Here is a 22,292-nt window from a genome sequence, read left to right as displayed (position 1 = left end):
GCTAGGTAAGACTTCAGTGATGATGGTTATGCTCAGCTCCTATCTGCTAGATAGTAGAATATCAGTAACAGTGTCAAAGGTAGGTTCCCTATCATGGCATGGGTCTCAAGTTGGACCAGTCATTGGTGGGCCATGCCCTTATTTTCTGCTCCATCTTTACTCCTGCACATCTTGTAAGCAGGACAAATTGTAAGTCAAAGGTTTTGTGGCTAGGTTGATATCACAATCCCTCCATTAAGTCTTGCCAGGTTACATGAGATGGCCAGTTCAGGCACTATATCCCCCATTGCCAGAAATCTTGGCTAGTGTCACCTGGGAGCAATGCCCTAGGTTTGTAGCTCATTACAGAGAGGGTCCTCCACTTCAGTTGTTTTTCCCAGTACTCTCTCCCTCCTCCTCCCTTGCCTAATCCATCCTGTTCCCACCCCCAACTCCACTCCCTGTCCCTTTCCCCATCCATCTTTATGTATATTCTATTTACTTTTCCTGGGAAGATCCATATATACTCCTTCCCTTGAGCCTTCCTTGTAACTTAGCATCTTTGGGTCTGTGGACTGTAGCATGGCTATCCTTTATTTTCAGTTAATGTTTACTTGTAAGTAAGTAAGTAAGTAAGTAAGTAAGTAAGTAAGTAAATACCATGTTTCTTTTTCAAGGTCTGAATTACCTCACTCAGAACGATCTTTTCTAGTTCCATTCATTTGCCTGCAAATTTAATTTTTGCATGTCGTTGGTTTTATACAGCTGAAAGTAATTTTATTGGCGCTTCTCTGATCACAAATGATGCTGAAAAGCATTTTTTTTTTAAAATAAGGTTTGAGTGATTTGCCTGCATGTACATCTGCGTGTTAGAAGAGGGTGCCAGATCTCTGTGTAGATGGTCATTAACCACCATTTGTTTTTTTGGGAATTAAACTCAGGACCTCTTGAAGAATAGCAAATTTGTATTCCCTTGATCTCCTTTTGTTGTCGAATTGCTCTGGCTAGGACTTCAAGTACAATATTGAATAGGTAGGGAGAAAGTGGGCAGCCTTGTCTAGTCCCTGACTTTAGTGGGAATGCTTCCAGCTTCTAGCCATTTACTTTGATGTTGGCTACTGGCCTGCTGTAGATTGCTTTTATCATGTTTAGGTATGGGCCTTGAATTCCTGATCTTTCCAAGACTTTTATCATGAATGGGTGTTGGATTTTGTCAAATGCTTTCTCCACATCTAATGAGATGATCATGTGTTTTTTTTTTTTTTTTTTTTTTTTTATTAGAGCAGGAACTCCTGTTTACTTTCCTTTTTTTAATTTATTTTTTATTAGGTATTTTCCTCATTTACATTTTCAATGCTATCCCAAAAGTCCCCCATACCCACCCCCCAATCCTCTACTCACCCACTCCCCCTTTTTGGCCCTGGGGTTCCCCTGTACTGGGGCATATAAAGTTTGCAAGTCCAATGGGCCTCTCTTTGCAGTGATGGCCGACTAGGCCATCTTTTGATACATATGCAGCTAGAGACAAGAGCTCCGGGGTACTGGTTAGTTCATATTGTTGTTCCACCTATAAGGTTGCAGTTCCCTTTAGCTCCTTGGGTACTTTCTCTAGCTTCTCCATTGGGAGCCCTGTGATACATCCAATAGCTGACTGTGAGCATCCAGTTTTGTGTTTGCTAGGCCCCAGCATAGTCTCACAAGAGACAGCTATATCTGGGTCCTTTCAGCAAAATCTTGCTAGTGTATGCAATGGTGTCAGCATTTGGAAGCTGATTATGGGATGGATCCCTGCATATGGCAATCACTAGATGGTCCATCCTATCATCACAGCTCCAAATTTTGTCTCTGTAACTCCTTCCATGGGTGTTTTGTTCCCATTTCTAAGAAGGGGCAAAGTGTCCACACTTTGGTCTTCGTTCTTCTTGAATTTCATGCGTTTAGCAAATTGTATCTTATATCTTGGGTATCCTAAGTTTCTGGGCTAATATCCACTTATCAGTGAGTACATATTGTGCGAGATCCTTTGTGATAGGGATACCTCACTCAGGATGATGCCCTCCAGGTTCATCCATTTGCCTAGGAATTTCATAAATTCATTTTTTAATAGCTGAGTAGTACTCCATTGTGTAAATGTACCACATTTTCTGTATCCATTCCTCTGTTGAGGGGCATCTGGGTTCTTTCCAGCTTCTGGCTATTATAAATAAGGCTGCTATGAACATAGTGGAGCATGTGTCCTTCTTACCGGTTGGGAACTCTTCTGGATATATGCCCAGGAGAGGTATTGCGGGATCCTCCGGTAGTACTATGTCCAATTTTCTGAGGAACCGCCAGACTGATTTCCAGAGTGGTTGTACAAGCTTGCAATCCCACCAACAATGGAGGAGTGTTCCTCTTTCTCCACATCCTCGCCAGCATGTGCTGTCACTTGAATTTTTGATCTTAGCCATTCTGACTGGAGTGAAGTGGAATCTCAGGGTTGTTTTGATTTGCATTTCCATGATGATTAAGGATGTTGAACATTTTTTCAGGTGCTTCTCAGCCATTCGGTATTCCTCAGGTGAGAATTCTTTGTTTAGCTCTGAGCCCCATTTTTTAATGGGGTTATTTGATCTTCTGGAGTCCACCTTCTTGAGTTCTTTATATATATTGGATATTAGTCCCCTATCTGATTTGGGATAGGTAAAGATCCTTTCCCAATCTGTTGGTGGCCTTTTTGTCTTATTGACGGTGTCTTTTGCTTTGCAGAAGCTTTGCAATTTTATGAGGTCCCATTTATCGATTCTCGATCTTATAGCACAAGCTATTGCTGTTCTATTCAGGAATTTTCCCCCTGTACCCATATCTTCGAGGCTTTTCCCTACTTTCTACTCTATAAGTTTCAGTGTCTCTGGTTTTATGTGGAGTTCCTTAATCCACTTAGATTTGACCTTAGTACAAGGAGATAGGAATGGATCAATTTGCATTTTTCTACATGATAACCACCAGTTGTGCCAGCACCGTTTGTTGAAAATGCTGTCTTTTTTCCACTGGATGGTTTTAGCTCCCTTGTCAAAGATCAAGTGACCATAGGTGTGTGGGTTCATCTCTGGGTCTTCAATTTTGTTCCATTGGTCTACTTGTCTGTCACTATAGCAATACCATGCAGTTTTTATCACAATTGCTCTGTAGTACAGCTTTAGGTCCGGCATGGTGATTCCACCAGAGGTTCTTTTATCCTTGAGAAGAGTTTTTGCTATTCTAGGTTTTTTGTTATTCCAGATGAATCTGCTGATTGCTCTTTCTAATTCGTTGAAGAATTGAGTTGGAATTTTGATGGGGATTGCATTGAATCTGTAGATTGCTTTTGGCAAGATAGCCATTTTTACAATGTTGATCCTGCCAATCCATGAGCATGGGAGATCTTTCCATCTTCTGAGATCTTCTTTAATTTCTTTCTTCAGAGACTTGAAGTTCTTATCATACAGATCTTTCACTTCCTTAGTTAGAGTCACGCTAAGGTATTTTATATTATTTGTGACTATTGAGAAGGGTGTTGTTTCCCTAATTTCTTTCTCAGCCTGTTTATCCTTTGTGTACAGAAAGGCTATTGACTTGTTTGAGTTAATTTTATATCCAGCTACTTCATTGAAGCTGTTTATCAGGCTTAGGAGTTCTCTGGTGGAATTTTTAGGGTCACTTAAATATACTATCATATCATCTGCAAAAAGTGATATTTTGACTTCTTCCTTTCCAATTTGTATCCCCTTGATCTCCTTTTGTTGTCTAATTGCTCTGGCTAGGACTTCAAGTACAATGTTGAATAGGTAGGGTGAGAGTGGACAGCCATGTCTAGTCCCTGATTTTAGTGGGATTTTTTCCAGCTTCTCACCATTTACTTTGATGTTGGCTACTGGTTTGCTGTAGATTGCTTTTATCATGTTTAGGTATGGGCCTTGAATTCCTGATCTTTCCAAGACTTTTATCATGAATGGGTGTTGAATTTTGTCAAATGCTTTCTCAGCATCTAACGAGATGATCATGTGGTTTTTGTCTTTGAGTTTGTTTATATACTGGATTATGTTGATGGATTTCCATATATTGAACCATCCCTGCATCCCTGGGATGAAACCTTCTTGGTCAGGATGGATGATTGTTTTGATGTGTTCTTGGATTCGGTTATTGAGAATTTTATCGAGGATTTTTGCATTGATATTCATCAGGGAATTTGGTCTGAAGTTCTCTATCTTTGTTGGGTCTTTATGTGATTTAGGCATCAGAGTAATTGTGGATTCATAGAATGAATTGGGTAGAGTACCTTCTGCTTTTATTTTGTGGAATAGTTTGTGAAGAACTGGAACTAGATCTTCTTTGAAGGTCTGAGAGAACTCTGCACTAAACCCATCTGGTCCTGGGCTTTTTTTGGTTGGGAGACTATTAATGACTGCTTCTATTTCTTTAGGGGATATAGGACTGTTTAGATCATTAACCTGTTCCTGATTTAACTTTATTACCTGGTATCTGTCTAGAAAATTGTCCATTTCATCCAGGTTTTCCAGTTTTGTTGAGTATAGCCTTTTGTAGAAGGATCTGATGGTGTTTTGCATTTCTTCAGGATCTGTTGTTATATCTCCCTTTTCATTTCTGATTTTGTTAATTAGGATGTTGTCCCTGTGCCTTCTAGTGAGTCTGGCTAAGGGTTTATCTATCTTGTTGATTTTCTCAAAGAACCAGCTCCTTGTTTGGTTGATTCTTTGAGTAGTTCTTGTTTCCACTTGGTTGATTTCACCCCTGAGTTTGATTATTTCCTGCCTTCTACTCCTCTTGGGTGAATTTGCTTCCTTTTGTTCTAGAGCTTTTAGGTGTGTTGTCAAGCTGCTTGTGTGTGCTCTCTCCAGTTTCTTTTTGGAGGCACTCAGAGCTATGAGTTTTCCTCTTAGAAATGCTTTCATTGCGTCCCATAAGTTTGGGTATGTTGTGGCTTCATTTTCATTGAACTCTAAAAAGTCCTTAATTTCTTTCTTTATTCCTTCCTTGACCAAGCTATCATTGAGAAGAGTGTTGTTCAGTTTCCACTTGAATGTTGGCTTTGTATTATTTATGTTGTTATTGAAGATCAGCCTTAGTCCATGGTGATCGAATAGGATGCATGGTACAATTTCAATATTTTTGTATCTGTTGAGGCCTGTTTTGTGACCAATTATATGGTCAGTTTTGGAGAAGGTACCATGAGGTGCTGAGAAGAAGGTATATCCTTTTGTTTTAGGATAAAATGTTCTGTAGATATCTGTTAAATCCATTTGTTTCATAACTTCTGTTAGTTTCACTGTGTCCCTGTTTAGTTTCTGTTTCCACAATCTGTCCATTGATGAAAGTGGTGTGTTGAAGTCTCCCACTATTATTATTTGAGGTGTAATGTGTGCTTTGAGCTTTACTAAAGTTTCTTTAATGAATGTGGCTGCCCTTGCATTTGGAGCATAGATATTCAGATTTGAGAGTTCTTCTTGGAGGATTTTACCTTTGATGAGTATGAAGTGTTCCTCCTTTTTCTTTTTTGATAACTTTGGGTTGGAAGTCAATTTTATTTGATATTAGATTTTATTTAATATTAGCTTGTTTCTTCAGGCCATTTGCTTGGAAAATTGTTTTCCAGCCTTTCATTCTGAGGTAGTGTCTGCCTTTTTCCCTGAGATGGGTTCCATGTAAGCAGCAAAATGTTGGGTCCTGTTTGTGTAGCCAGTCTGTTTGTCCATGTCTTTATATTGGGAATTGACTCCATTGATATTAAGAGATACTAAGGAAAGGTAATTGTTGCTTCCTATTATTTTTGTTGTTAGAGTTGGCATTCTGTTCTTGTGGCTGTCTTCTTTTAGGTTTGTTGAGGGATTACCTTCTTGCTTATTCTAGGATGTGGTTTCTGTCCTTGTATTGGTTTTTTTCTGTTATTATCCTTTGAAGGGCTGGATTAGTGATAAGATAATGTGTGAATTTGGTTTTGTCGTGGAATACTTTGGTTTCTCCATCTATGGTAATTGAGAGTTTGGCTGGGTATAGTAGCCTGGGCTGGCATTTGTGTTCTCTTAGTGTCTGCATATTATCTGTCCAGGATCTTCTGGCTTTCATAGTCTCTGGTGAAAAGTCTGGTGTAATTCTGATAGCCTTGCCTTTATATGTTTCTTGACTCTTTTCCCTTACTGCTTTTAATATTCTATCTTTATTTAGTGCATTTGCTGTTCTGATTATTATGTGTCAGGAGGAATTTCTTTTCTGGTTCAGTCTATTTGGAGTTCTGTAGGCTTCTTGTATGTTCATGGGCATCTCTTTCTTTAGGTTTGGGAAGTTTTCTTCTATTATTTTGTTGAAGATATTTGCTGGCCCTTTAAGTTGAAAATCTTAATTCTCATCTACTCCTATTATCCCTAGGTTTGGTCTTCTCATTGTGTCCTGGATTTTCTGGATATTTTGAGTTAGGATCTTTTTGCATTTTGCATTGTCTTTGATGTGCCGATGTTCTCTATGGAGTCTTCTACACCTGAGATTCTCTCTTCCATCTCTTGTATTCTGTTGCTGATCCTTGTATCTATGGTTCCAGATTTCTTTCCTAGGGTTTCTATCTCCAGCTTTGCCTCATTTTGGGTTTTCTTTATTGTTTCCACTTCCCTTTTTAGGTCTAGTATGGTTTTGTTCATTTCCATTACCTGTTTGGATGTGTTTTCTTCTTTTTCTTTAAGGACTTGTAACTCTTAACAATGTTATTCTGTATTTCTTTAAGTGAGTTATTAAAGTCCTTCTTGATGTCCTCTACCATCATATGAGTTATGCTTTTAAATCCAGGTCTAGCTTTTTGGGTGTGTTGGGGTGCCCCTTCTTAGAATTGGGAAGAAAACACCCAGTGAAGGAGTTACAGAGACAACGTTTGGAGCTGAGATGAAAGGATGGACCATCTAGAGACTGCCATATCCAGGGCTCCACCCCATAATCATCTTCCAAACGCTGACACCATTGCATACACTAGCAAGATTTTGCTGAAAGGACCCTGATATAGCTGATTCCTGCGAGACTATGCAGGGGACTAGCAAACACAGAAGTGGATGCTCACAGTTAACTATTGGATGGATCACAGGGCCCCCAATGGAGGAGCTAGAGAAAGTACCCAAGGAGTTAAATGGATCTGCAACCCTATAGGTGGAACAACAATATGAACTAACCAGTACACCCTGGAGCTCGTGTCTCTAGCTGCATATGTATCAGAAGATGGTCTAGTTGGCCATCAGAGGAAAGAGAGGCCCATTGGTCGTGCAAACTTTATATGCCTCAGTACAGGGTAACGCCAGAGCCAAGAAGTGGGAGTGGGTGGGGAGGGGAGTATGTGAGGAGGGTATGGAGGATTTTTGGGTTAGCACTGGAAATGTAAATGAAGAAAATACCTAATAAAAAAAATAATAAAAAAAAAAGAACAGCCAATACTCTTAACCTCTGAGACAGCTCACCAGCACATGAATGACAAATACTCAAAACATATTTCTTTTTTTTTGTTTTTTTATTAGATATTTTTTTATATATATTTCAAATGCTATTCCAAAAGTTTCCTATATGCTCCCCCTACCCTGCTCCCCTACCCACCTACTCCTGCTTCTTGGTTCTGGCATTCCTCTGTACTGGGGCATATAAAGACCAAACATATTTCTAAGCCATTTTTGTCTTATCTTTTGAGACCTCTATTTTCAGAGCCACACTTCATTTTTTAATACTATTGGTACTTTTCTACAAACTATACAGTTTGTAACTGTATTTTAAATACTTATATTTACATCTGCAGTAAAACTCTCATGCCTTATCAAAGAAGATCATTTTGCAGCAGACAGAAGCTACTGGAGAGATTACAACTTTTCAAAATACATTGAGTAATTGACCTTTGGGTACTCATTATAGATTGATACATCTACAACACAATCCTTACCCCCTAAGTCTCAGAGACCACTTTGGAAGAGGGGTCTGATAGATTGTAAGAGCCAGAAGACTAGAATAGTTACTGCAATGTATGAAAGGAAGCTAACCCATGAAATTTCAACAATATGGTTGTCCAAATAAGACCTGCATAATGCCAATACCAGTTGAAATGCTAACATGGTGGTGGCAGTTTGACAAGACCTCACCCCCAGATTTTGAGTTACAAGTAATCAATGGCTGTTGAGAGAAGAGGAAGCAGTATAAAGCCCCTGATAGTTTATCAATCTTAAATAATCAGCCTTAGAAACATGTACAGACAAGCAACACTAACTGAACTCAGTAGTTTACATATAAATGCAATGTATAATATGTACGTGTAATTGTATGTATATGTTAGGGATGATTATTCAAAAAGAGGTCATGAATTTGATAAAGAGCAGGTGGGATGGCAGAGTGTGAGGGCCTGAGTGGGATTTGGGAATGCTGTAAATGTATTACAAGGATTTTCTTGGCAGACACTCTACTCCAATTCAAGTGTGAATACCTAAAGTTGTGTTTAGTTGCCAGTGGTTGCAGATGACCTTAATTTGGGTTATGTAAGGAAACATTCTTCCCAGATAGGGAAGGCTAGAACCGGCGAAAGGATTGCAGTCAAGGATATCCTGTTGAAAATGTTTTCTTTGGTTTCATTACAAATATATGGGTGAGCATACCCCGAAAGACAAGTGCATATTCCTTTTCATCTTTGGTTCCTAGCTCTAAATCCTCAGCTCAAACAGAGACCATCACAGAGAGCCACAACTGATCACAGTGTAGAAATCAACAGATTGTGGAGAGCCCTGCTCCAATATCTATAACTACATCACAGCTCCTGCATCTATGGTTTAGAGAACATTGCAGAAGAGAGGGTAAAAACTGTAAGAGCCAGAATTCTGCTGTGAAAGAGACTCATCTAGAAATTGCTATATAATCAAGATGAACACAATGACCATAGCAATGGACACAGTAACATGGGGGTGGTGATTCTCAAGGAGTATGCTCTAGACAAAAACTTACATACAACTAAAGATTGCTTGAAGAAGGAGAATTAGCATCTTCCATGGATGAACTCTTTTTGGTTGTCCAATGCAGAGTTGTCATTATACATGCAAACAACGGAAACAGATTGTATTTCTATATATAGGTGCACATACATATATATATATAGACTCACATATATGTGTATGTAACAATCATAATGAGTGAAGAAGAGGCTCTCAACTTGAGAGCGCATGTGGGGAATATGATACGGAGAGGTTTGAGGGAGGGTTGTTGGTAGGGTCTATAGGAAGGAAAAGGAGGTGGGAATATGATGTAATCCTATTGATGGCACATGCTTTTAACCCAGCAATGTGAGAGGAAGAGGCAGATAGATCTCTGTGAGTTCAAGGCAAGCCTGGTCTACAAAGTGAGTTTCAGGACACCCAAAGACACACAGAGAAACATTATCTTAAAACAAAACAAAACAAAACAAAACAAAACAAAAACAAAAACCCAACCCAAACTAAACTAAACTAAACCAAACCAAAACAGCTATGTTGGAGATAATCTATTGGTATAGCCTCTGACATTACCAGATCAATTGCACAGCAAATTCTCTGGTCGTCTGACTCTTAAAATCTTCCTTTTCCCCTTCCTAGAGCTTTAGGTGCAGGATTTGTTTTGTTGGTGCATCTGTTGGGACTGGGATTCACTCTTCTGCATTTTGGTTGGTCGTTGTCTTAGTTAGGGTTTTACTGCTGTGAACAGACACCATGACCAAGGAAAGTCTTATAAAAAAAACAACCTTTAATTGGGGCTGGCTTACAGGTTCAGAGGTTCAGTCCATTATCACCAAGGTGGGAGCATGGTAGTATCCAGGCAGGCATGGTGCAGGAGGAGCTGAGAGTTCTATGTCTTCATCCAAAGGCTGCTAGTGGAAGACTGACTTTCAGGCAACTGGAGAGAGACTTTTAAGCCCACACCCACAGTGACACACCTACTCCAACCAGGTCACACCTATTCCAACAAGGCCATACCTCCAAATGGTGCCACTCCCTGGTCCAAGAATATACAAACCATCACAGTCATGGTTTTTCATAATTGTCTCCATCTATTGCAAAGAGAAGTATTCTTTATGCAGCATGGACCCTTAAGAAGGCCTCAATCCTACACAAAGAACTACATGTAACTAAGGAATATTGAGAGTAGGAGAAATAGTTTTCCCCAGGGAAGAGCATACCAAGTGCTTCAACTACAATTGTCTATTCAATACCAAATGGCCAGCTCTGATTACACATATACATGCAAGTCACATTATAGAGAATAGATAGCATTTATGAATTAGGAATACCTGCCCCCACCACACACATATGTAACAAAAATTAATGAAAAATAAGCTATGAATTTGAAAGAGAACAAGAAGAAGCATTAATAGCAGGGTCTGGGGGGAGGAAGAGGAAGGGGGAATCAATCTAATTATGTCATAATTTCAAATATAGAAGGAATGAATAACAAAACATGTACTGAAATAGTAAAAATAATTATTGGTGACTCAAAGTCAGCGATAATACAAGGACATCCATTGGATAATTGCCAGTTGTTCCAGATAAGAGTAACACCCACACCAGTATTTGTGGTAGTTGGTAGTTAAGAAATGGAAATTCATTTATTCAAAGTTTAAAAGGTGTTCCTTAAACAGAAAACACAGTAAAACATATAACCCAATCTCCAAATGGTACTTCAAATTTTTGATTAAAAGTATTTTAATAGAGACAAAAATCAACAAAAAAATATTGTTTAAAATATTTAACATATGTTCAGTTTAGACAAAATGTCATAATTTGAGTTGGTAATAAATATTGAAATTATTAAAATTATGTTAATAGATTTATATTCAAGAAAAATGATAACTACCCGAATTTTGAATAGTGTACAGAATGTCTGACTTATAATTAACGTCATTTCAGGTATTCAAGGTCCACATTCAAATTCTTTATTCCAGGAAAATCATTAAGACACAGTTTTAACACCAAGAAAGTGTGGGTTTCAGTTCAGCCATGGAGTGAACTTTGAAAACAGGTCATTCTCAGAACAGAAAATGAAGAGGTGAATTGCAAAATAACCTTATTATTCTTCATGAGTAGAAAAGGGCAGATGGTTGGGTAGCTTGCTGTTAAAATTGTATCAATTGCCTCCAATCTTGGATTTTTTTCTTTTGTATAAAAGCCATAAAGGGTGATGGAGTTGTTCAACCAATAAGTTAACACAAAGCAGCTCACCAGAAACAGGATGCTGTGAGTGGCTTTGTGCTCAGGAGATGACTGGGAGGAAAGGTTTGGGCTGTGGAGATGCTGGGCTGTCTTGCGGTGTCTGTATAGGAAAATAACCATGTAGAGGCTGGCCCACATCATGACAGACATATAGAAGAAATCATGAGTGATGAGAAAGCTGAAAAACCATTCTGAATTCTGTTTCCCAACTTTCTTGTTTTGACAGTAACCATGTGAATATCCACGGCCAACATGACTGTTATTTGTTTTGGCTATTACCAAATCAAGCATATAACCGTAGATAAGTAGATTAATCAGCCAGGAGCAAAGCAACGAAGAAAAAATCCATGTAGAGAGTCTAGGCTTAAGCCAGGAGACCCACTTAGATTTACTGGGAGTGATGGTGATGACTTGGAATGTGCTTAGAACAGAGGTGGTGCAGATGGACAGACCCCGGCTGAGTCTGAATGAAAACAAAACTGCCTTACAACCAACATTGTCCAGAAAATTGGGTACTCTAAAGGAAAACATGATATCTTTTATCATTGAGAACATGATTGTTGACATATTAACTATTGTCAGGTGCATAAAAACTGAATCTATCAACTTCTTCAAATGAGGCTTGAAGAAGAAAGTGTATACATACAACATTAACAGTGATGAGTTCCCTATGACACCAAGACAAAACTGGAATATGAGAAAGATCTGGAAGATGGTGTCACTTGGAAGCATGATGTTAATATGCTTCAGGTTTGTTAGGTCTAGAGTACCAAATGAATGGACTATATTTTAAAACAATTTGAAAAATGATGTTTGTAGGAAAATATACTTAGTGACAGCTCAGGAGCAGAGAGAAGTGATGAAATGTCCAACTCTTTCCTTTTCTCCTCCTTCTCTTCTTCCTCCTTTTCCTCTCCTTCTTCCCTCTCCTCCACCTTTTTCTCTTTGCTTCTTCTTTTGGTTTTTCAAGTAAGAGATTCTCTATATAACAATATCTGGAACTTGCACTGTAGACCAGGCTGGCCTTGAACTCTCAGAGATCCACCTACCTCTACCTCCCAAGTGCTGGGATCAAAGGTATGCACCACCACCGACTGGAGAAATGTACAACTCCTTTCTATGTTATGTCCAGAGATGACACTTTAGCAACTTCATTCCTGGGATTCTTTTTTTTTTCTGTTTTTTTTTTTTTTTTTTTTTTTTTTTTCGAGACAGGGTTTCTCTGTATATCTCTGACTGTCCTGGAACTCACTTTGTAGACCAGCTGGTCTCAAACTCAGAAATCCGCCTGCCTCTGCCTCCCGAGTGCTGGGATTAAAGGCGTGCACCACCACACCCGGCCATTCCTGGGATTCTTGACCATCTTAGAGGATAGAATGAAGTGTTGAGAATAAAGGATCGAATCCACCCAAACTCCCTGAATTCTGTTATGTCAAGCAGAAGGATATGTTGACCTTTGTGAAAGGCTCATTTGCATGTTATGAGGGATTTAAAAATTATTTATTCTATATGTAAGAGTGTTTTGCCTGCAATGTCTGTGTATTATATACATGCTTCAGAATCAGACCCTGGACCTCTGGAAGAGCAGCTAATGGTCTTTAACTGTTGAGACATCTGTCCAGCCCCAATGAATTTCTATTCATCAGTTAATATTTTTTTAAACTAAGTATCAATGTCCTTATGCTTACAGTAACATTTGCTTCTATCACATATGTAGTAATGTGTGCACTTGACCTTTAGTGTTTGTGTTGCGCATAAGTTTTTGTCCGCTTTTCATGATTAAATACTTAGACTTTCCATGTGGGATTCTTTGCTTTTCATTCTTCTGTACAGTGTGTTCTCAGGCATTTCATTTCATTTTATCTATTTAATTTGCTCACATATGAGAGCTAAACAGCCAATAGGCAGAACACAATGGCCAGTGTAAAACTATACACCCCACAGTATTGAGCACAGCACATCTTCACAAAAATGTTTTTTCTGTGATATTTGATGACAAAATCAATCAGGCTGATTTTGATTGATAAACACTCTAACAAAGATTTGTATATTTTGTTATTGCAACGTCTGGATTCTATTTACACTTGAAGGTTCTTTTGTATTCATGTTACAGAGACAGAGTTCTCAGGGCCACTGTTACATAGAGAATGACAATGACACAAGATTCACAAACTTTGATCTTGATCCTCAAAACATTGTTATGCCACCCATGTTCTGTGGATTTGGGTGTATATGTGTGTGGTTGCTGTATATTAACTCTAGACTCATCTCTACACTTATCAAATTACTTTGTTACCTGAATGACAAACGTTTATTCTTTGGAGGATATCTATGGATTCCTCAACAGTCTATTTTATCCTGAGAAGGTCTATTAGAATTTTTTTCCTGTGCTGGTCTGAATTCTCATTACATTCCATGAATCTCTGCTTTGGCACCAGTCCCTAGTAAAGGCAAGATATTCTAATGTGAGGCACCAACATTTGAGTTACTTAAAGAATGAATTGTATAGGCACAATGCCTATCAAAGAGTACAAAATTAATTTTAAATTTTGTATCAATATACAAATATTTATACCAATGCAAGCTTGAAACTTGTACTGATATATAAATTTCACACAAAATGTAAGGAAGTATAATTCAATTTTGTATGAAAATTTAGATTTTTTTTTTCAAGACAGGGTTACTCTGTATAGTCCTGGCTGTCCTGGAACTCACTTTGTAGACCAGTGAATCAGAAATCTGCCTGCTTCTGCCTTCCAAGTGCTGGGATTAAAGGTGTGCACCACCACTGCCTGGCAATTTAGAGATTTTTTTTTTTTTTTTTTACCAATGTAAGATTATGTCTGTAAAGTGTTTTAAGAGTAAATTTAGCAATCTATTCTCACCACTTATTTAAGAATTCAAGGCTTCCGGTCTCATATGAGCTCCAAAGATAACCCCGTGGCACAGCTCTCTGTACTCAAATTCTGCCTAGACTTTGCTGGTCTCCTAGGAGTGCTGTCACCAACGTTTTTGCTCTAATAACTCACCAAAGTGGGACCTGTCATGAGACCACAGGGCACAGAAACCGTGAAGAAACTGGGGACAGGATCCCTCCGGTATTGCTCTGCACCCTGTGGCACGGCTCTCCATACCCAAATCCCACCTGGAGAGAGCTGGTCTCCCAGGAGTGTTGACACACGTAGGATCACAGCCTCATGGGCTCACAGTAGGGACAGACTCCAGTCAGAGACAGCAAGACCAGAGATAACCAGAAGGCAAGAGGTAAGCACAAGAAACTAAGCAACAGAAACCAAGGCTACGTGGCACCATTAGAACCCAGTTCTCCTATCATAGCATGTTATAATACTCCAACACACTTGAAAGGCAAGATTTGGATTTAAAATCAAATTTCATGATGATTATAGAGGATTTTAAGTACATAAATAACTTCCTTAAAGAAATAGAGGAGAACACAGGTAAATAGGTAGAAGTTATTAAGGAGGAAACACAAAAGTCCCTTAAAGAATTACAGGAAAACACAACCAAACAGGTGAAGGAATTGAACAAAACTATCCAGGATCTAAAAATGGAAATAGAAACAATAAAGAAATCACAAAGGGAGACAACTCTGGAGATAGAAAACCTAGGAACGCCATCAGGAGTCATAGATGCAAGTACCATCACCAGAATACAAGTGATAGAAGAAAAAATTCAGGTGAAGAAGATACCATAGGAAACATTAAAAGTCAAAGAACATGCAACAGTCAAAGAAAATGCAAAATTCAAAAAATCCTAACCAAAAACATCCAGATAATCCAGGACACAATGAGAAGACCAAACTTAAGGATAATAGGTATGGAAGAGAGCAAAGATTCTCAACTTGAAGGGTAAGTAAATATCTTCAACAAAATTAAATAAGAAAACTTCCCCAACCTAAAGAAAGAGATGCCCATGAGATTACAAGAAACCTCCAGAATCCCGAATAGACTGGATCTGAAAAGAAATTCCTCCTGTCACATAATAATCAAAACACCAAATGCACTAAATAAAGATAGAATATTAAAAGCAGTAGGGAAAAAGGTAAAGTAACATATAAAGGCAGACCTATGAGAATTACACCAGACTTCTTTTTTTTCTCAAGTTGGATATTTTCTTTATATTTCAAATCTTACCCCTGTTCCTGGTTTCCCCTCTAAAACACACCCTCCACCAACCCTCTCTCTCCTCCTCCTGCTCAACAACCCACCCAATCCTGCTTCCTGGCCCTGGCATTCCCCCAAACTGGGGCATAGAACCTTTACAGGACCAAGGGCCTCTCCTCCCACTGATGTCTGACTAGGCCATCCTCTGATACATATGCAGCTTGAGTCATGAGTCCCACCATGTGTAGTCTTTGGTTGGTGGTTTAGTCCCAGGGAGCTCTGGGTGTACTGGTTAGTTCATATTGTTGTTCTTCCTATGGGACTGCAAACCCCTTTAGGTCCTTAGGTCCTTTCTCTAGCTCCTTCATTGGGGACCCCATGCTCTGTCCAATGGAAGGCTGTGAGCATCCACTTCTGTATTTGTCAGGCACTGGCAGAGCTTCTCAGGAGAGAGCTATATCAGGCTCCTGTCAGTAAGCACTTGTTGGCATACGCAACAGTAACTAGATTTGCTGATTGTGTATGGAATGGATCCCCAGATGGGGCAGTCTCTGGATGGTCACTTCTTCAGTCTCTGCACCACACTTTGTCTCTGTAACTCCTTCCATGTGTATTTTGTTCCCCCTTCTAAGAAGAAATGTAGTATCCACACTTTGGTTTTCATTCTTCTTGAGTTTCATGTGGTTTGTGAATTGTTTCTTGGATAGTCCAAGCTTCTGGGCTAATATTCACTTATCAGTGAGTACATATCATGTGTGTTCTTTTGTGATTGGGTTACTTCACTCAGGATGATATTCTCTAGATCCATCCATTTGCCTAAGAAGTTCATAAATTCATTGTTTTTAATTGCTGAGTAGTACTCCATTGTGTAAATGTACCACATTTTCTGTATCCATTCCCCTGTTGAGGGATATCTGGGTTCTTTCCAGCTTCTGGCTATTATAAATAAGGCTGCTATAAACATAGTGGAGCATGTCTCCTTATTACATGTTGGAGCATCTTTTGGGTATATGCCCACAGAGACTATGAAAGCCAGAAGATCCTGGGCAGATGTCATACAGACCCTCAGAAAACACAAATGCTGACTCAGGCTGTTATACCCAGCAAGACGCTCAGTTACCACAGATGGAGAAACCAAGATATTACATGACAAAGTGAAATTTACACAGTATCTTTACTCAAATCCAGCCCTACAAGGATAATAAATGGAAAATGCCAACACAAGGAGGGAAACTATACCCTAGAAAAAGCAAGAAAGTAATCTTTCAATGAAACCAAAAGAAGATAGCCACAAAAGTATAATTCCACCTCTAAGAACAAAAATAACAGGAAGCAACAATCACTTTTCTTTAATATCTTTTAACATCAATGGGCTCAATTTCCCAATAAAAAGATATAGACTAACAGACTGGATACATAAACAGGACCCAGCATATTGCTGCATATAGGACATGTACCTCAGTGACAAAGAGAGACACTACCTCAGAGTAAAAGGCTGGAAGATAATTTCCTAGCAAATGGTGCCAAGACACAACCTGGAATAGCCATTGTAATATCGAATAAAATTGACTTTCAACCAAATTTATCGAAAAAGATAACAAAGGACACCTCATACTCCTCAAGGAAAAAATCTATCAAGATGACCTCTCAATTCTATGTTCCTAATGCAAGGGTACTCACATTCATATAAGAATCTTTACTAAAGCTCAAAGCACATATTGCACCTCACAAAAAAATTACTGGGAGACTTCAACACTCCACTCTCAGCAATGGACAGATCATGGAAACAGAAAGTAAACAGAGACATAGTGAAACTAAGAGAAGTTATGAACCAAATGGATTTAGCAGATATCTATAGAATATTTCATCCTAAATCAAAAGAATATACTTTCTCAGCACCTCACAGTACCTTCTCCAACATTGATCATATAATCAGTCATGAAACAGGCCTCAACAGATAAAAGAAGATTGAAATAATCCCATGCATCTCATCAGATTATCATGGACTAAGGCTGGCCTTCAATAACAACAAAAACATGAGAAAGCCCACATACCTAGGGAAGCTGATCAACGCTCTACTCAATTATAACTTGGTCTAGGAAGTAATAAAGAAATTAAAGACTTTTTAGAATGCAATGTAAATGAAGGTAAAACAGACCAAAACTTATGGGACACAATGAATGCAGTGCTAAGAGGCAAACTCATAGATCTGAGTGCCTCCATAAAGAAACTGGAGAGAGCATACAGTAGCAGCTTAACAGCACACCTGAAAGTGCTAGGAAAAAAATGAAGAAGCAAATATACCTAAGAGGAGTAGATAGCAGGAAATAATCAAGCTTAGGGCTAAAATCAGCCAAGTGGAAACAAGAAGAACTATACAAAGAATAAACCAAACCAGGAGCTAGTTCTTTAGGAAAACCAGCAAGATAGGTCAGCTCTTAGCCAGACTAACCAGAGTGCACAGAGACAGTATCCAACTTAACAAAATCAGGAATGAAAAGAGAGGCATAACAACAAAAACCAAAGAAATTAAAAAAAAATCATCAGATCCTACTCAAAAACTTATACTCAACAAAACTGGAAAATCTGGATGAAATGGGCAAATTTCTAGACTGATACCAGGTACCAAAGTTAAATCAGCATCATGTAAATGATCTAAACATTCCATAACTCCTAAAGCAATAGAAGCAGTCATTAATAGTCTCCCAGCCAAAAAAATCCTAGGACCAGATGTTTTTAGTGAAGAATTCTATCAGGCCTTCAGAAAGACCTAATACCAATACTCTTCAAAGTAATCTACAAAAGAGAAACAGAAGGAACACTACCCAATTTGTCTTATGAAGCCACTCTTATGCTGATACCAAAACCACACAAAGACCCATCAAAGAAATAGATGAACAATGAACTTCAGAACAATTTCCCTCATGAATATCAATGCAAACACACTCAGTAGAAATCTCACATACTGAATCCAAGAACACATCAGAACGATCATCCATCATGATCAAGTAGGCTTCATCATATATCCACTATAAAAAAAAAAAAAACTCAAAGAAAAAAAACCACATGATTATCTTGTTAGATGCCGAGAAAGCATTTGACAAAATCCAACACACGTTCATGATAAAAGTATTGGAAAGATCAGGAATTCAAGGCCCATATATAAACATAGTAAAATCAGTATACAGCAAACCAGTAGCCAAGATCAAACTAAATGGAGAGAAACCTGAGCAATTCCTCTAAAATCAGGGACTAGACAAGCTGCCTATTCTCTCCCTACGTGTTCGATATAGTACTCGAAGTTCTAGCCAGAGCAATTAGACAACAAACGGAGGTCAAAGGGATACAAATTTAAAAGAAGAAGTCAAAATATCACTATTTGCAGATGACATGATAGTATACTTAAGTGACCCAAAAAATTCCACCACGGAATGCCTACAGCTGATAAACAATTTCAGCAAATTGGCTGGATATAAAACTTACTTAAACAAATTGGTCGCCTTCCTCTATTCAGAGGATATGTGGTCTGAGAAAGAAATTAGGGCAATAACACCCTTCACAATAGTCATAAATAATTTAAAATTCCTTGGTGTGACTCGAATCAAGCAAGTTAAAGATCTTGACGACAAGAACTTCAAGTGTCTGAAGAAAGAATTTGAAGAAGATCTCAGAAGATGGAAAGATGTCCTATGCTTATCCATTGGCAGGATTAATATAGTAAAAACGGCCAACTTGCTGAAAGATTCAATGCAATCCCCATCAAAATTCCACCTCAGTTCTTCATAGATTAGAAAGAGCAATTTGCAAATTCATTTGGAATAACAAAAAATCCAGAATAGTGAAAACTATTCTCAACAATTAAAGAAATTCTGGTGGAATCACCATGCCTGACCCCAAGCTGTACTACAGAGCAGTACTGATAAAAACTGCATGGTACTGGTACAGTGACAGAGAAGTAGACCAATGGAATAGACTTGAAGACCCAGAAATGAACCCACACACCTATGATCATTTGATATTTGACAAAGGAGCCAAAACCTCCCAGTGGAAAAAAGAAAGTATTTTCACCAAATGGTGCTGGTTCAACTTGAGCTCTGCATGTCAAAGACTGTGAATTGATCCATTCTTATCTCCCCATACAAAGCTCAAGTACAAGTGGATCAAGGACCTCCATGTAAAACCAGAGACACTGAATCTAATAGAAGAGAAAGTGGGGAAAAGCCTTGAACACATGGGTACAGGTGAAAATTTCCTGAATAGAACACCAATGGCTTATGCTTTATGATCAATAATTGACAAATGGAACTTCATAAAATTTCAAAACTTCTGTAAGGCAAAGGACACTATCAACAGGACAACAACCAACAGATTGGTAAAAGATCTTTACTAGTCCAATATCTGATAGGGGGCTAATATCCAATATATACACAGAAGTTAGACTGCAGAGAACCAAATAACCCTATTAAAAATGGGGTACAGAGCAAAACAAAGAATTCTCAACTGAGTTATATGGAATAGTTGAAAAACACCTAAAAATGCAAATCAAAATAACCCTGAGATTCTACCTCACACCAGTCAGAATGGCTAAGATCACAAACTCAGGTGAGAACAGATGCTGGCGAGGATGTAGAGAAAGAGGAACACTCCTTCATTGTTGGTGGGATTGCAAGCTGGTGCAAACACTCTGGAAATCAATTTGGCTGTTCCTTAGAAAATTGGACTTAATACTTCCTGAGGACCCAGCTGTACTACACCTAGACATATACCCAAAAGATGCTCCAAAATATAACAAGGACACATGCTCCACTATGTTCATAGAAGCCTTATTTATAATAGTCAGGAGCTGGAAAGAACCCAGATGTCCCTCAACAGAGGAATACATATGGAAAATGTGGTACATTTACACAATGGAGTACTACTCTCAGCTATTGAACACAATGAATTCATGAAATTCTTAGGCAAATGGCTGGAACTAGAAAATATCATCCTGAGTGAGGCAACTCAGTCAGAAAAGAAGTGATATGTACTCACTGATAAGTGGATGTAGTTGAAATGTAAAAAAAGAAAATATCCAAAACAAAACTCAACAACAACAACAACAACAACAAAGTAAAACCTCATAGAGATCTGTTTGCCTCTGCCTCCCAAGTGCTGGAAGGGAAGGTATGTGGTAACATGCCCACCTTGATGGAAAATCTTAACAAAGTCTTCTAGTATTTCGCCAAGCCAACGGATAAATGAGAAAATGGGGTATAAAAAATTGCGATAGATATAACCCAAGTGTAACAAAACCTTGTACAGTCACAGTAAAGCAGCAATCATTTGCCATCAGGCACATATGTATTAAGGAATAAATGTGGCCATGTAACAAACATTAAAGAAAGGATCATCAATAGTTTAATTTGCTTTTAGATAGAATTTTATGACCAATACTGTGTTATAAAGAAACATCACAGGGCTAGAAAAGACAACTCTGAGAATAAAGCGCTTATCATGCAAGCCTCGGAAAGTGAGTTCAGATATCAAGCCCTAACATAAAGGATGAATGTGGTGGGTTGGGCAGGGTGGTGACAGGTGGAGCCCTGAAGCCCACTGACCAGCTAGACTAGCCAACTGATGTACTTCAGGTTGAGTGAGAGGTCCTGTCTCAAACAAGTTGGAGGAGACAGAGGAAGATACATGATGCCAATGTCTATCCTTACACATGCATGAACAAGTGAGCACACACCTGCCTCACACAAAAGAAAGTGAAAACCCTCCTGATTTCCAGCAAGTTAAAAATGAATGCAAATTTTGGCAATCATATAAAGAAAAAATCCATTATGAAAATGATCTTCAGTGTGTCTCCTATAGGAATGTGTGTGTAAAATAGATAAGAGATGTGAGAAGACAGCAGCATATTTAAGAGGAAATTTAAACTGAAATCTGAGATAAAGGAGTTAAAGAAATAAAAGCAGAACAAGAGCAAGCCATAGACATATACAGTAAAACCAAAATCAAAGCCACTATCTTGTAGAGAATATGCTAACATAGAGACTGAGCTGTTGTCCAGAAGAAAAACACAGCACCAGGGTTTAAGATTGTATACAGCAGCTAGGAAAATCTTGGACTTAATGCCTGTTAAAAGATTACATTAGAAATGTGCAGAGTTCTATAAAATGAAACATCCTTCACAAGATTTTAGAATTGTAAAAATTCAGATGGACACTCCTCTCATGAGACTGAATCATTGCCTGGATCAGAAGCAAAAAGTATTAAGAAAGGAAAAAACGGGGGCTTGAGATGGCTCAGTAGTTAAGAGCACTGCCCGGTCTTCCAGAGAGCCTGGGTTCAATTCCCATCACCATATGGAGGCTCTTACCTGCCTGTAAGACCAATTCTAGAGGATCTGACACCTCCTGCTGGTCCTGGAGCACTGCACTCATGTGTGTCACAGACATACATGTAGGAAAACCAGCATACACATAAAATACATGAATAAAAAATGAAAGAAGAAAATACATTTATGAAGACAAAGAGGAGTATTGTGCAAAAAATAAGAAAGGGATATCCTAACTTGAGAGAAAAATAGGAGAAAACTCATCTGAAAAACAAATCCCCCAAAGTGTAAGGTATTATAAGGTATTGTAAATGGAATGGTAGACTAAGGGAGAAGAGAGGAACAGTGGGAAGGTTGCATACCTCCTTTTGCTCTGAGTGTGGAGTGCTACAAACCCTGGTTCAGGGCAGTGTGGATCCACAGACATGAAGCATCCCAGGGACAAAGTGTTTTGGCAAGGCTGCCTCACAGGAGACAGGACTAAATAAGGGATGGGATAGGAGGACTCTCCCTCCCATGGTGTCAATGACCTTGTTTATTGGGCATCATTTTAATGCACTCCAAGGAAAACATTACTCTCCCAGATACAGTGTGATTCTCATGGCAATTGATTAAGCCAAGTAAATAAGAGCTCAGTCTCTGACTGAGATG

The 22,292-nt window shown here is 38.6% G+C and overlaps 1 protein-coding gene across 1 annotated transcript; it reads right to left on the bottom strand.

The window, feature by feature from the left end:
- Window positions 1-9,715: 9,715 nt before the first annotated feature.
- LOC110297232 (vomeronasal type-1 receptor 4-like) lies at window positions 9,716-22,138 on the bottom strand. The gene is made up of 2 exons (XM_085842231.1): window positions 22,004-22,138; window positions 9,716-12,561 (listed from the first exon to the last, which is right to left on the bottom strand). Exon 2 carries the CDS (start codon window positions 11,928-11,930, stop codon window positions 10,980-10,982), a length of 951 nt encoding a protein of 316 aa, XP_085698357.1. The 5' UTR covers window positions 11,931-12,561; window positions 22,004-22,138; the 3' UTR covers window positions 9,716-10,979.
- Between the last annotated feature and the right edge of the window lie 154 nt (window positions 22,139-22,292).

The sequence above is a fragment of the Mus caroli genome, unplaced genomic scaffold (assembly GCF_978045245.1).
Source record: "Mus caroli unplaced genomic scaffold, Mus_caroli_1 scaffold_8, whole genome shotgun sequence".
NCBI lineage: Eukaryota > Metazoa > Chordata > Mammalia > Rodentia > Muridae > Mus > Mus caroli.
The sequence above is the reverse complement of the archived record's forward strand: the minus strand, read 5'-3'. Positions and strand labels throughout refer to the sequence as shown.